The 14970-nt window shown below is 38.8% G+C and overlaps 1 protein-coding gene across 1 annotated transcript in view; it reads left to right on the top strand.

The window, feature by feature from the left end:
• The first annotated feature begins 31 nt into the window (after nucleotides 1-31).
• Nucleotides 32-14970, top strand: part of ERLIN1 (ER lipid raft associated 1) — a 39317-nt gene continuing 24378 nt past the window's right edge. The window contains exons 1-6 of the mRNA XM_047701565.1: nucleotides 32-180; nucleotides 475-598; nucleotides 2551-2632; nucleotides 6721-6767; nucleotides 8902-8963; nucleotides 13721-13846. Of these exons, the coding sequence (XP_047557521.1) occupies nucleotides 486-598; nucleotides 2551-2632; nucleotides 6721-6767; nucleotides 8902-8963; nucleotides 13721-13846 (430 nt within the window). The 5' untranslated portion in view covers nucleotides 32-180; nucleotides 475-485. The remainder of the gene's footprint in view (nucleotides 181-474; nucleotides 599-2550; nucleotides 2633-6720; nucleotides 6768-8901; nucleotides 8964-13720; nucleotides 13847-14970) is intronic.

Below are 14970 nucleotides of genomic sequence, written 5' to 3'. Positions count from 1 at the left end.
AGCGTCGGCGTGCGTGGCTGCGCAGCCGCAGTGCCGGCGAGTGGGCGGGGCCGCTGCTGGCGGCGGTTGGAGCGGCCCGGGAGGTGGCTGCACGTGCGGGCGGGGGCGATGCGTCACTGATCCTTGAGGCGCGGCCTTAGGGTCGGCCTCCCTGTGGAGTCTGCGGCTGGCCCCTTCCCAGTTAGTGCCCTCCGCCGGGTTTGGGTGGGTGGGAAGGTGGGGGAGCGCCCGTTGAGAGAGGGGGATGTCAGGACGCTCACCTGGTAGGGGCGGCCCACGGCCCGCTTGTGGCTGAGGGGTTCGCTAGGTGTGGGGGGAAGTAGGCTGTTTGAGGAGGGGAGAATGCGAGACAAGGGCCACAGGACTCTCCGGCTCGGCCTGCGGAAGGACGGCAGCTCTCCCGAGGGAGGGTGGAAACTGGAGGGGGTGGGCCTGTCACTCAGGGGGCTGGGGATCCTTTCCGCCCTCATCTAGGAGGAACAAGGATGAATATGACTCAAGCCCGAGTTCTGGTGGCCGCAGTGGTGAGTCTGGTGGTTGTCCTCCTCTACGCCTCCATCCACAAGATTGAGGAAGGACACCTGGCTGTGTACTACAGGTGAGCGGCGTGTGCAGTCAGCTCAGGTCTAAAGTAGGTAGAAAGGAGACTTCCCTTAGACTGAGTCTACGAAGTTGTACTCTCTTGCTGCATCGGGGAACTCTTCCAGTCTTAGGAAGTCGTTTTCGTTCTAGCCCTGGAGGAATATGGGAGCCGAGCACTCTCTAGGTATTGGTTCTGATGCTCTGTGCATTTGTGCAGACGTTAAGACGTCCTCCAGAGAAGTCTTCCTAGTAGACCGAAAACTCAATTACTTGTGGGAAAAACGAAGAAGGAAGAAAGGGCAGTAGTCACTCCACTGTAACTGAAGAGGATAAATCATTGTTACATTCCGTACCGCTGTACAGGCTTTTAGTTTGTAGTTAGAGATGTCATTTAGAAACTCTGGTCCTGTTTGTGGTTGTTCCTTAGACTTTTTTTCCCCTCTAATAGTGGAAGTAGTGACCGGTTTTGGCTTAGGAGGCCACGATGACCATGACAATTGTTATATCCCTGGACCTTGAGAGACAAATATAGCATTGATGGGCCACCCTTCTCCCACCTTACCCTTTCTTTTCAAGTTGAGGAAAGGAATAGTATGGGATTTGTTGCTCTCTAGGTGAGATGGAATAGTTTTTCCTTCAGCATAGTTCCAACCAGTTCCTTTTGATGTAGGCAGAGGACATTTTGGAGAAATTCCGTTTATAATGTATTTGAAAGAGCTTCAACTTACTGCTTGTTTTGTTATCCTCCAAAACTGATATTTCTACTTTCACATCCATCCTGAATCTTAGAAAGGGTCTTCCCTGTGAAGTGTTAGTTTCAAATACAATTTTAGTAATAGGTCTTAGCAGATGGAGATCTAGCATAACAAATGACAGATTAGTCTGTATTTCCACCTAGTTCAGCGTTGTCTTTCTGACAGTAAAACCGAGGACAGAACATTTCAAGGTAAGGCTCTCAAAAGAATTAGGGATGGACCTCAGTTCATCTTTTCTTAGTTATTTGTTATGAATTCTTTGAAACTTATTTATGTTTTCAAGATAAGAAAGTAAGTCCTATAAATTTATTATTCATTGTGTAAAATAGGACTTCTTTTTTATACTTGCCCCCAAAATGCCTCCTTTGTGGAATTTTTAAGATGTACTTTCATATTTCTCACATTCCAGAATCTGGTGAACAAGTCCACAGTTACATACTACTTTTTATAGTCTTATCCCCTAACCCTTCATCTTGCCATGCTAAGTTTTTGTTATTTTTTTTTTAAAGATTATTTATTTATTTATTTATTTGACAGAGAGAGATCACAAGTAGACAGAGAGGCAGGCAGAGAGAGAGAGAGAGAGAGAGGGAAGCAGGCTCCCTGCTGAGCAGAGAGCCCGATGGGGGACTCGATCCCAGGACCCTGAAATCATGACCTGAGCCAAAGGCAGCGGCTTAACCCACTGAGCCACCCAGGTGCCCCAGTTTTTGTTATTTTTAATAGAGACTTTAGTCCTCCACTGTTTTAATATAGGCAGGTAGAGTAAGTCTTGAGCGTCAGAAATTTTCTCATTCTTTGAAACTTTGTGTTATCTTCTTTTTTGAACCTGGTGGCTAAATGTATTCAGTTTTGATTTGGTATGTGTTGTGTACAATTAAATTACAGCAGCTGAGAGCCAGAATTAGAATTTTCTTTTTCACAATTAGTTCTCAGAAGCTTAAAGACCAAGGAGAATCCTTTGTACGTGAGGGCAGTGCTGGAGACCCAGAGGTATCGTTGGAGCTTATGAAACAAGGTGTAACACTGGCAGTTTAATCTTTTTTCCACCTTTGCAGATATTTTAGGGACTGGTAGTTGTTCATTAACTCTTATTAGTAAGGCCTTAGTAGGTCAGTAGCATGAGTAAGAGTTAATGTTTATTATAGCACTTTAGATTTAAAAGAGGATTTCTCTCTTTATAATCTTGTCAAATTGAAACATCTTTTTGCAGGGGAGGAGCTTTACTAACTAGCCCCAGTGGACCAGGCTATCATATCATGTTGCCTTTCATTACTACATTCAGATCTGTGCAGGTGAGTGATTCCTAGGGAAGCCCCCACACTGGATAGACAGGTGTGACAGGAACAGTTAACCGCATTTGTGGGTGGAGTTGGGTTTCTTTATTGCTTACGCAAACGGTGGTATTTGCTTAAATACAGGAGTTACAAAGTTCAGAATACAATTGTCACAGTACAAGTTACAATTTTGAACTACCTCACTCTCTTGAAGTATATTAGAAGCCAGGCAACTTGGAAGGACTAAGGGCTTTCCCCATCTATATAGTGCTACACAGTGGGGTTTTTGTTCCTGCTGTCAAAATAAAAGCAGGACTTTGAAACACAACTAGAAATACAAACCGTTGATTACTTCATTTAAAATTATGTTTGGTTTCCATAGAAGCCAGTTCCTGGACTACTGTTAATATGGAAGATCTAAATTTTTATACACAGCTTTTCTGCCTCACATTTTTGCCTGGGACATTAAGTACAACTTTATGTGGAACCTTAGTGAATATTCTATTTTTTCAGCATCCCAGAGTAATCGACATAAGCATCTGTTCATTGAAAACGGTATCTGGGCCTTGAGAGACACTTCGTAAATACCTTTTGATACAACAAGATGACAAAACAGGATCAGATCCTGACTGCTCTTGCAAGCTTAGTGTGGTCATAAATCTTTGGATTCAGAAGTTTGTGTACTATCTGCTGCTGATTTTTCCAGGACTTGGGAAAATTCAGTGTATTTAATCTCTTGTAATTTAAATCTAGGCTCCGTGCTAGTGAGAGTTTCATTATGAATACTTAAATCCTCCAGATTTCCTTCCAGTTCTCTTTTAGTTGGCTTTGGGCAAGAATTGTGTCTGTCAAAGTGAAATGTAGTTAGACATTTCCCTAGTCATTGATTTCCGTATTGTTTCCCCATGTTTATTTTTTCACTCTTGCCTTGGTTCATGTTGTCACCTCTCCTCTCACTATCTCTCCCTTCATTACTGCTCTCCTGTCGCAATCTTGCCAGCCTTTTAAAGTCTCATTTGCAAATCCCTCTTCTAATCTATAGCTCCTAAAGTCTGTATGGTAAATTTTGGCTCTTGTCATGTTTCCTTTAATAATGTTGTTTGTATTCTCTAGGTTTCTTTGTGTATTTTCTTTCCGCAAAGTCTCCCAACTTCCTGAAGGCAGGGGTTGTAACACATTTATATTTCTGAGCTTTCTGCTTGTGGTGAAAGTTGTTAAATTGAGCTGATTTCTTAGGAAGCAATGAGGTGTAGTGAATGTGAGGCCAGAAACCTGGAGATTTAGGTTCTGGCTCTGGCTCTGCCACTGACTGATTAAATGACTTTGCAGAACATTTAATCATTGTAAACCTAAGTTATTCCTCCATGAAAAGAAGGGGTTTTAATTACATGACCTCACCAATAGCCCAGACAGTTGGTAATGATGTTATGAATGGCATGCTCAAACCCTTAGAGATAAAGAGCTTTTTAAAAATCTTGTTCAAAGCCAGGCAGATCTGTTTCTGCCTTCTTGGAGCTTATTGGGTTATACTAATGCAGAGGTATATAGAAGAGATATAGTCAGTAAACATTAAAACAGATGTAGAAGTTAACAGCATGTGAGAGACCTATCGTGTGTGTGTGTGTAATATATATATATATATATATATATATATAGACGTCATAAGACATGAAACTAGTAAAAAGATTTTAGTGTAACTAATAATACTTCATATCTACAAAATATTAAAGGCTAGAGCTAATGTGGCTAAATAGGAATGTTCTTTCTTTATACATGACACAATGACATTCTAGGAAAGAAATACATTAATAAAACTCTTAAGAAATTGTTCTTATAAGAATGAGACATAAATTTATTTTTAGGAATTTTTGGAACACATGATAACACAATCTGTGCAAACAAATGGCTTAAACTTGGCAGTTGAAAGGAATATATAAGTAGCATCTTGGAAAATGTGAGATCCTGCATATGATATTTTTTAAAAAAACCTATGCTTAGAGAAATACGAAAACTTTCACCCTTTAAAGCCTATATAACATAACCAAAGGCTTACTTTTAAAATAAATGTTTATATTGGGAAGATAATTTGGGGGATGATAGAAAAGAACTATAAAATTACTTGAAGATAGGATATTAAGTAGAGGATTTAACATTTGAACTCTTTGCTAGTTCTTGGCTAAGTGACATTCTCTAGGTTGAATAGGAATATATATTAAATTTACTGATACAGTATATGGAAATTGAATTTGATTAATATTTTGAAGGAAATAAATTGAACTCATCTCTTCATCAACTCCCCTTACTCTGTCTAGAAACTGTCATTAATGTTTACCATCCCCCTAATCTCTCAACCCTAGAGTTATCTTCTTTTCTTTTCCCTCATGGAATGTTATATGTAACTACTTAACTGCATCCTTCCTTTTACTTCTCCTGAACTGACAGCCTTCAATTTCCATGGCCTTTTACTAAATTAATCTAAATAAATTAATACTTTAGCTTCCCAACTGTTTTTCTTGCCTCTAGATAAGATGGATAATGAGAACCGTATCACATGGACGTACAGGAATTAAGGGAAAAAAAATTTTGAAAGGTCCATTTTGTGACACAGTGTAAGATGGACTAGGGAGAGCCCAAGCTCCCCAGCAAACATCCTGGGCCCTCTAATACCACATTCTTTTATCAGAATTTGCCCTCCTCCTTGTTGTCTGTTTTTCTCCAGGCAAGCCAGCTCACTTCCTGTCATCTGTACATGCAGTTTGTCATCAACTTCGTATATTTACTAGGATAGATCCTTTTTTTTTTTTAAGTTTATAAAGCTTTATTAAACATTTCAAACAGTTGTGCAATAAACACACCAAAAAATAAAAGCTGCAGAATAACAGTCCAGATGTTCTACATGTGTGGCCTCATGATGCCATTTCCTAGATGGACTGTCTCCAGTTCTGTCCTCTGCCTGACCTGCCTCCCTTCCTCAGGCAAGGGAAAGATGGATGGTTTAGACTGGAAGGAAAACCAGTTGGTCCCCAGTGGGCAGAGACCAGGAGAAAGTCTCATTTGCCAACACTTGTTGCCAAAGTGCAGAAAAAGGAAAAAGCAGTTGTGGCTCAGTTGGTTAAGCATCTGTCTTTGACTCAGGTCATGATCTCAGGGTTCTGGGATTGAGCCCCATGCCAGCCTCCCTGGAGAATTCTGCTTGTCCCCCCTCTTCCTGCCTCCACTCGTGTTCTCTGTCTGTTTCAAATAAATAAAATACTTGAAAAAAGAAAAAAAACAAGTGACAGTCACAAAGTCTTCCTATGCATTCTTCATAATGTACAGTCTATATGTGTAGGCCTGAAGGAGCTCCTGGCATGAAGGATCATTGAACCTAAGATGTGTCTCTGCCTCATCTTTCTCATTTCTCCCCCTCTAGACCTGGCTTATAAACACTTCACTGCAGAGAGCTTTTCAAACTATTATTTTACGCTTTATCACTTAACCTAACAATTTAGCTCATACTCTGTTATTTTATACTCATTATAGATTGTTTTATGAGGGTTTTATCTCCTATGTTGGATTGTGAGCTTTTTAGAAACAAGGACCATGTTTCCTTTTTTGTTTATATTCCATAAAGTAAGATTTTGCTGTATTCTAATAAGGTTTCAGTGTGTCCAGAATATGCAGTGGAATTAAAGTTCAGAGCATGAGTCCTAATGGTAGTATCCTTGTGGGTAAGCCATGTAGTTTCCATTCTCAGGCTAGCTCTGTGAAAATAAGGGACTCTGAAAGACTGAACATTGAAACTTTCAGATTGAACATTGAAACTTTCCAAGTGTACTTTTTTTTTCTTTGCCTCTGCTCCCACCCCCAATCAACCTCTCCACTCTAGGTTGTGCAAGTGTGTCTTGATTGGAACATTAGTTATAAAATATTTTGTCTTGTTTTTCACGTCTACTAGGATACGAAAAGAAATTACTCTGACAGCTAAAGCTAATCTTTGGGGACTGAAATTGTAATGGAGCTCTTCTGTACTTACCTCTTAGGAGTTCTCTGGAGGTTTTCCTCTGGGACCAGTAGTTCTTTGATGATATGTGTCTTGAGTATTCATTAAGTATTTTTTTTCCCAGACAACACTACAAACTGATGAAGTTAAAAACGTGCCTTGTGGAACAAGGTAAGCTTTCTCCTTGCTTACCAACCTGCCTTTAGTTCAGGATAGAGTTTCTGTTCATAAACTCTTGTTACTTAAACATCTTTCAGATACATAGACATGATAGTAACCAAGGGAGATTTCTTTTCTGAGCATTCTTTGAGTAAGCTCTGTCTCCGTGCTTTCCGTTTAGAAGCTACATGGGTCTTGAGAAAAGTAGTTTCAGAGCTGGCAGACCTAACTTCATGTATCAGCACTGCTATATCTGCTTTATTGACTTTGTTTTTTTATTAGACTTTAGTTTTTAGAGCACTTACAGGTTCATGCTAAGCAAAAGGACAGAGAGTTCCCATATATTCTTTGTCCCCATACATGTGTTTATTGACTTTGTTAAGCTTAGTTTTCCTTGTTTGTAAAAATCAGGTAATCAGACCTGTCTTGAAGAGTTACTGTGAGGATTAAGATTAGTATTCGTAAAGTGCCTAACCCAGCACTTGACTAAGAATAGGTACTCAATAACAAACAGTTTGAATGAAACCATCTCACCTTCTTGTCATCTGTAGTACTAAATGCCATCTGACAAAGATTTTTTTTTTAAAAAGATTTTATTTATTTACTTATTTCAGAGATAGTGAGTGAGCAGGGGGAGGAGCAGAGAGAGAGGGAGAGAGAATCTCAAGCAGACTCCATGCTGAGCGCAGACACCAGTGCAAAGTTCGATCTCACACCCCTGAGATCATGACCTGAGACGAAACCAAGAGTCAGACACTTAACCTACTGAGCCACCCAGACATCTCCTAAATGCCATCTAATTAGAGTTTCTGGTTCAGTAGGTCTGGAATTAAGCTCAAGAATTTGCATTCCTAGGGCACCTGGATGGCTTAGTCAATTAAACCTCTTCCTTTGGCTTAGGTCATGATCTCAGGGTCCTGGATTGAGTCACACGTAGGGCTCCCTGCTCAGTGGGGAGTCTGCTTCTCCCTTTCACTCTCCCTCATTGCTCTCCCCCCCTCTCTTTTTCTCAAATAAATAAGTAAAATCTTAAAAAAAAAAAAATAAGGCAAAAAGAATTTGCATCTCTAGCAGAAGTTTCTAGGTGATGTTCCTGCTGCTCGTCTGAGGACCTTACTTTGAAAGTCTCTGCTATGAAGAGTTTTAGGGGCAGAATGGAAAGCAAAGTCCAAGTTATTTCCAGAATATAATCAGTATGTTGAATTGTGTCAAAAGGAGAATGTAAAATTCAAGGTATTTTTTTAAATGCTCTATTTTAAATGACTAAGATATCAGTATTTACAATTCTGTAAGAGAGGCTTGGATATCTGTGAAAGGACAGAATGGTTTTAAAAAGGGAGAATCTCCCTCTGTTTTAAGTTTACATATTTGATACTAAGTTCTCCTTAGGTATTTCTGTAACTCTCTTCTATGGAATCCCTTTAGAGAAGACTCAGAATTGGCAACTTATGGGACTTGGGGTAAATTTGATCTTCACGCTTCCCGTATTTTCTCAGATTTTTTTCTGTGAGCAGGTTATTAGCCTTTTTTATCAGGAAAAATGTCACCATAACTTGTTAGGAAGACTTAGTTGTTTAGTTTCAAAATCTCTAACCTCATGTATCTTAAATTGAGATTCACATGTGCCTTAGGTCTGTGCTGATAGGCCAGTAAGTATAGGAGCTATTAATTAACAAGACCTTTCTGAAGTGTCAGTTTTACTTGAGGGTTTAGGAGGAAACTCTTTTTTTCATATTAGAGTAAATACAGATTAAAAAGTAGATTAAAACTCTTCATGAATTGCTCAGATAAGTCAGGAAACCAAGAAAAATGTCAGACCATGGCTGTTTTTCATACCTCTTGGGGAACCATTTTACTTCGTTCTTCGACAGAAAAGTTTGAGAAGGGCACTGCTTTAGTTGTTGGCTTCAGTTAATAAAGGCAAAGTGCTAAGTAGCCCTCGGTTATAGGTTTAGTCTTCATGTGAACTGTTTTGATTACAGCATTTACAGAGGTGAGCCCTGTGTGTAGGGACATCTGAGTGATAAGTGAGTTACGTCCTTAGATTTTCCTCTAAATTTATGTCATGTGGGATATGTTTGATGATGTGGGAATCTGGGATTGTAATTTTATTTGGCTCACACTTTTTCCGTTTCATTGTTTTTAGTGGTGGAGTCATGATCTATATTGACCGAATAGAAGTGGTTAATATGTTGGCCCCTTGTGCAGGTATGGTACCCATATATTTCTGTTTTGGTTTTGTTTTTTGTTTTTAAGTAGGCTCCATGCCCAGTCTGGAGCTCAACACGGGGCTTGAACTCATGACTCTGAGATAAAGACCTGAGCTGAGATAAAGACCTGAGCTGAGATAAAGAGCTGGATGCTTAACTGACTGAGCCATCCAGGTGCCCCTATTCTTTTGTTTTTATATTTACAATTAGAGTATTTTAGGGAACCAGAAGCAAAAATGAAATGAAAAGAAAAAAAAAAAGCTTATGGACAGTGAAGGAGATAAATCAATAGAACTAAAAGGCAACTTATGGAATGGGAGAAGATGTTTGCAAATAAAATATCTGATAAAGGGTTAGTGTCCAAAATTTGTAAAAACTTATCAAACTCGGGGCACCTAGGTGGCTCAGTGGGTTAAAGCCTCTGCCTTCAGCTCAGGTCATGGTCTTAGGGTCCTGGGATCGAGCCCCGCATCGGGCTCTCTGCTCAGCGGGGAGCCTGCTTCCCCTCTCTCTCTGCCTGCCTCTCTGCCTATTTGTGATCTCTGTCTGTCAAATAAATAAATAAAATCTTTAAAAAAAAACCCCAAAAAACAAAAAAGAACTTATCAAACTCAACCACCAAAAAAACCAAATAATCCACTTTAATAAATGGGCAGAAGATATGAATAGATATTTTTCCAAAGAAGACATCCAGATGGCTAAAGACAGATAAAAAGATGCTTAACATCATTCATCATTGGGAAATACAAATCAAAACCATGATGAGATATCACCTCACACCTGTCAGAATAGCTAAAATTAACACAAGAAACAACAGATGTTGTCAGGGATGTCGAGAAAGGGGAACCCTCTCACACTATTGGTGGGAATGCAAATGCTATAGCCACTCTGAAGAACAGTGTGGAGTTTCTTTGAAAAGTTAAAAATAGGGGCACCTCGGTGGCTCAGTGGGTTAAGCCTCTGCCTTAGGCTCAGGTCATGAACCCAGGGTCCTGGAATCGAGCGCTGCATTGGGTTCTCTGCTCAGGGGTAGCCTGCTTCCCCCTCTCTCCCTGCCTCTCTGCCTACTTGTGATCTCTCTGTCAAATAAATAAATAAAATTAAATTTAAAAATTTAAAAATAAGTTAAAAATAGAACTACCTTACGATCCAGCAATTGTAATACTCAAAAGTTTACTCAAAAGATAGAAGAATACAGATTCGAAGAGGTACATGTACCCTGATGTTTATAGCAGCATTATCAACAATAGCCAAATTGTGGGGACACCTGGTGGCTCAGTTGGTTAAGCATCTGCCTTCAGCTCAGGTCATGATCCCAGAGTCCTGGGATGGAGTCCCACATCAGGCTTCTTGCTCATAAGGAAGTCTGCTTCTCCCCTTGCTTATATACTCTTTCTCTCTGGCATGTAAATAAATAAAATCTTTTTAAAAAGTAGCCAAACTATGGAGAGAGCCAAAGTATCCATCGACTGATGAATGGATAAAGAGATGGTGTATATGCGTGTGCGCACACACACACACACACACACACACACACACACTGGAATATTACTCAGCCATCAAAAAGAATGCAATCTTGTCATTTGCAGTAACATGGATGGAGCTAGAGCATATTATGCTAAGTAAAATAAGTCAGAGGAAGAGAAATACCATATGATCTCACTGAGATGTGGAATTTAAGAAAGAAAACAGATGAGCATATGGGAAGGGGGAAAAGAAAGAAAGGAGAGAGGAAAACAAGCCATAAGAGGCTCCTAAAAATAAAGAACAGACGGAGGATTGATGGAAGGAGGTGGGTGGGGATAGGCTAGATGGGGGAATGGGTATTAAGGAGGGCACTTTTGATGAGCATTGGGTGTTATGTGTAAATGATGAACCACTGAATTGTACTCTAGAACCAATATTGCATTGTATGTTCACTAACTAAACTTTAAGTTAAAAAAAAAAAAAGTTGGGTGCTTAACTGACTGAGCTACCCAGGAGCCCTTATTCTGTTGTTTTTTTGGTTAGAGTATTTATAACTGAAGAGATTCCTTAAGGAATAAAAAAGTGCTTTTAAAGTTTTATGACTTCATTCATTTCTGATATATATAAAAAATGATCACTGGAATCTTTTATACTTCTGGGGAATAGTGGCAGAAATAGGTCACAAGTCCTGAACAGAGTTGACTTTCTGCAACTGTATATGTTACTCTTCTCATCATAGTTTTTCTAAGAGCGAGATAATCATTGATTATTTCTAGAGTTTGTAGGAAGTAGCATTTCGTGAGAGAGCATTTCCTTTCATGCTAAAAACCTGTAACTCATCAGTTCCTTAGCCAGACTGATTTATGATCATAGAAAACACTATTCTAGTTGAGATTTGCTATAACTTGGAAAGTGATCTGAAAAATCTGTGTGGGGAAAATATTTCCTTGGTAAAAGATGAAAATCCAGAGAGATGGCATGGTTTCCATTCAAATCAAAAACTTATCTAGAACCTGGCGATTCGCAGACTTGTACCCCTGGGGCTAATAATACATTATATGTTAATAAAAAAAAATTATTTAAAAAAAACTTATCTAGAAGTTCTGAAGAAAGAGTTGCTTTTTTTTTTTAATGTTTTATTTCCCCCCTTTTTTTTATTGTGGTAAAATACACATAACTTAAAACTTAACACCTTAAGTATTTTTAAGTATACAGTTCAGCGGTATTAGATACATTCATGGTGTGCCTAACTGACTCAGTTGGTAGAGCATGTGACTCTTGATCTAGAGGTTGTAAATTTGAGCCCCGTATGTAGAGTTTACTTAAAATCTTAAAAAAAAATTGACATTGTTGTACAACCATTACTACCATCCATCTCCATATCTTTTTTTATCTAGCAAGAATGAAACTATTCCCATTAAACATTTAACTCCCCAATTCCCTCTCTCCCCAGCCCCTAGCAACTGCCATTCTATTTTCTGTCTCTGTGATTTTGTCTAAAGTACCTTGTGTAATTGGAATCATAGTATTTATCTTTTTGTGACTGACTTCTTTCACTTAGGGTAATTTCCTCAAGATTCATCCATGTTGTAGCATGTGTTAGAATTTCCTTTTTTTCTATGGCTGAGTAATATTCCGTTGTATAAATATACCACATTTTGTTTGGTCATTTATCCATTGATGGAAGCTTGGGTTGCTTCCACATTTTAGCTATTACGATTAATGCTGCTATGAACATGGGTGTATGTGGATCTGTTTGAGATCCTGCTTTCATTTGAAAAGAGCCGCCATTCTATCCTTACTATTAAAATTGGCATGCTTAATATGTACGAGATACTGTGTTTGGCAAAACCAATTTAAAAAGGTGAAATTAGACCCTTTTCCCTAAGGGGTTTTATATTTTATATCGGAAGACATGATGCCAACCTAAAAAAAAAGGTGTATGTATTTATTGTTAAAATATATATACATGTATGTGTGTGTGTATATACACACACACACACACACACACACACACACATATATATGTATATAGGAATGTAAGTTCATGCTAAATTTCATGGCACTGATACAGGCACAAAAAGCAAAAGGATTTCAGAGTAGAGGGCAAGTTGTATTACTGCCATATGGATTTGGATTATATTTTCCTGTGATTATTTTGTCTTTTTCTCATCTACCTTCCCTGGTTATAAATCAGTGGAATGGATTATGATTGGGAAAATAGACAAAAGGAAGATATTGCTGGTTCTGTGGTCACAGACAAGGAAACTGTTGGATCACCAGTTCACTTGGAAATGACCAGGCAGGTGAGTTAGTCAGCAAGTATTTATTGATGGCCTGACCATCATTTGTGATCTAGAATCCAGTTACATCTGAAATCTTCCATGGGAAAGCCAGTAGAACAAGTCCTTGGGTCTGAAGGAAGAAAACAACATGTTTTAGTAGGTAGAGCAGATTCTGATGTTGTCTAGTATGTGCCCTTAGGAACATTTCTGAAATTCTTGGTTTCTGTTTCCTATTATGCAAAATTAGGAAATATTTTTGTGAAAATTAAGTGATTAATGTATGTAAATTTCCTGATATAAAGCTTGGGCCAGTAAAGGTTCACTTCTTTTCCTTCTAGATTGGTGTCTTTTTATAGCCTTTATTTATTTTAAGATTTTATTTATTTGTCAGAGAGAGAGCACACAAGCAGGGGGGTGGCAGGCAGAGGGAGAAGCAGACTTCCTGCTGAGCAAGGAGCCCCCGAGGAAGGACTCCATCCCAGGACCCTGGGATCATGACCTGAGTGGAAGGCAGATGCTTAACTGACTGAGCCACTCAGGCATCCTTTTTTATAGTCTTTAAAAACTACCTTTTCAAAAATGGTCTTTAGCAGCTCCTTCCTTCTTTTATTTCCAGTGTTCTTTAATTAATTCAGGCCTCTTTACATTCTTGCTAAACTTCTGCTTTGCAGTAATTGCCTTACACTTTCCTGCCTCACAGTTCATCTTCACACTGCTGCCACAGTACAAATGTGATTGTGTCATACCCTTGCTTGAACATTTGACGGTTCCTTATTATCTCCAAGATAATGTATACTCTCCTTAGTATGGAACTCAGAATTTGCCCATTAGAATTGCAAATGCAGTAATATTTGGAAAATTGAGCACAAGGAACGTATCAAGGTTTGTGAGCTGTTTCATTTTTCCACTGTTTTTTTCTCACTTTTCCTCATGTATATTGTAACTTTTACCTTGGCTGAATTAGAGGATACATGAATAAAAATGGATTTTACCTTTCCTTCAGTGTTTGATATTGTGAGGAACTACACTGCAGATTATGACAAGACCTTAATCTTCAATAAAATCCACCATGAACTGAACCAGTTTTGTAGTGCCCACACTCTTCAAGAAGTTTACATTGAATTGTTTGGTGAGTATCTTATTCATTATAAATTAAATATGTGAATAACCAATTGGAAATCTTAGTCAACTCTATGGACTCGATAATATTAGTAAACATTATCCTATTTAAGCATTTCTTCTGAATTTATAATAAAACATTTGTCTTTAAAATATTTCTCTTAAGTTTAAAATTTCTTATGATTAAGTGAATACTTAAAATATCTTTTAAGAATGATAATTTTCTGAAATCTATTATATGTAACTTAATAGAGATTGGAAAAAGATTATTTGCAGGCTATATTCTGTTTTTACTATGATAACTTAATGAAAATTAGCTTTGTTGCTATTTTAATAGAATATTGGGGGAAATTTAGAAGTCTTTTCTTAGTTTCCCAAGACCCATCTCCGTGTTTGATGACTTGCTAGGAAGGCTGACAGGACTCAATATATGTTCTACTCATAGCTAGGATCCAAAAGGATACAAAGTAAAACCTGGAAGAAGCCAGACACAAGTTTCCAAGAATTTTCTCCCATTGGAGGGCATACACGATACACTTACTTCAGTATTAAAGTGTGACAACACATGTGAAATGTTGTCTGCTAGGGAACCTCATTAGAGATTGCCCAGAATTTTTTTATGTGGGAGGGGCAGAGGGAGTAGTAGAGTGAGAATCTTGAGCAGGCTCCCCACCCCATGCAGAGCCTGATACGGGGCTTGAACTTATAACCTTGAGATCACGAACTGAGCTAAGATCAAGAGTCGGACACTTAACCCACTGAACCACCCACAAGCCCTGCTGCCCAGAATTTTTACTGGGGGCTAACATAGAGGCATCTTCTGCCTTTAGCAAATACCAAAATTCCATAGTTCCAGAAGAAAGGCACATGTTGCATAAACCACATTGTTTGTATAACAGGTTAGGTAGAGTGAGTCATTACAAGTTCTGGGAATAGTGGGAATCCTTTCCAGATCCATATTCTGGGTGTCAGCTAACAGCCAACTTGCAAACAGGCCTTTCTGAGGATCATAGCTTCAGGTCTGCTGTGTTAACTCTTTTCTGCACAAATTACTTTTCATTTGTGGTAGTGAAAGCTATGACCTATGATAGAGTTGTTGCTCTTGGTTGCTTACTTCTCCCCCCAGTAACTTAG

Source organism: Lutra lutra, chromosome 14 (assembly GCF_902655055.1).
Source record: "Lutra lutra chromosome 14, mLutLut1.2, whole genome shotgun sequence".
Lineage (NCBI taxonomy): Eukaryota > Metazoa > Chordata > Mammalia > Carnivora > Mustelidae > Lutra > Lutra lutra.
Note: the sequence above shows the minus strand (reverse complement) of the source record. Positions and strands in the feature narration are given on the sequence as shown.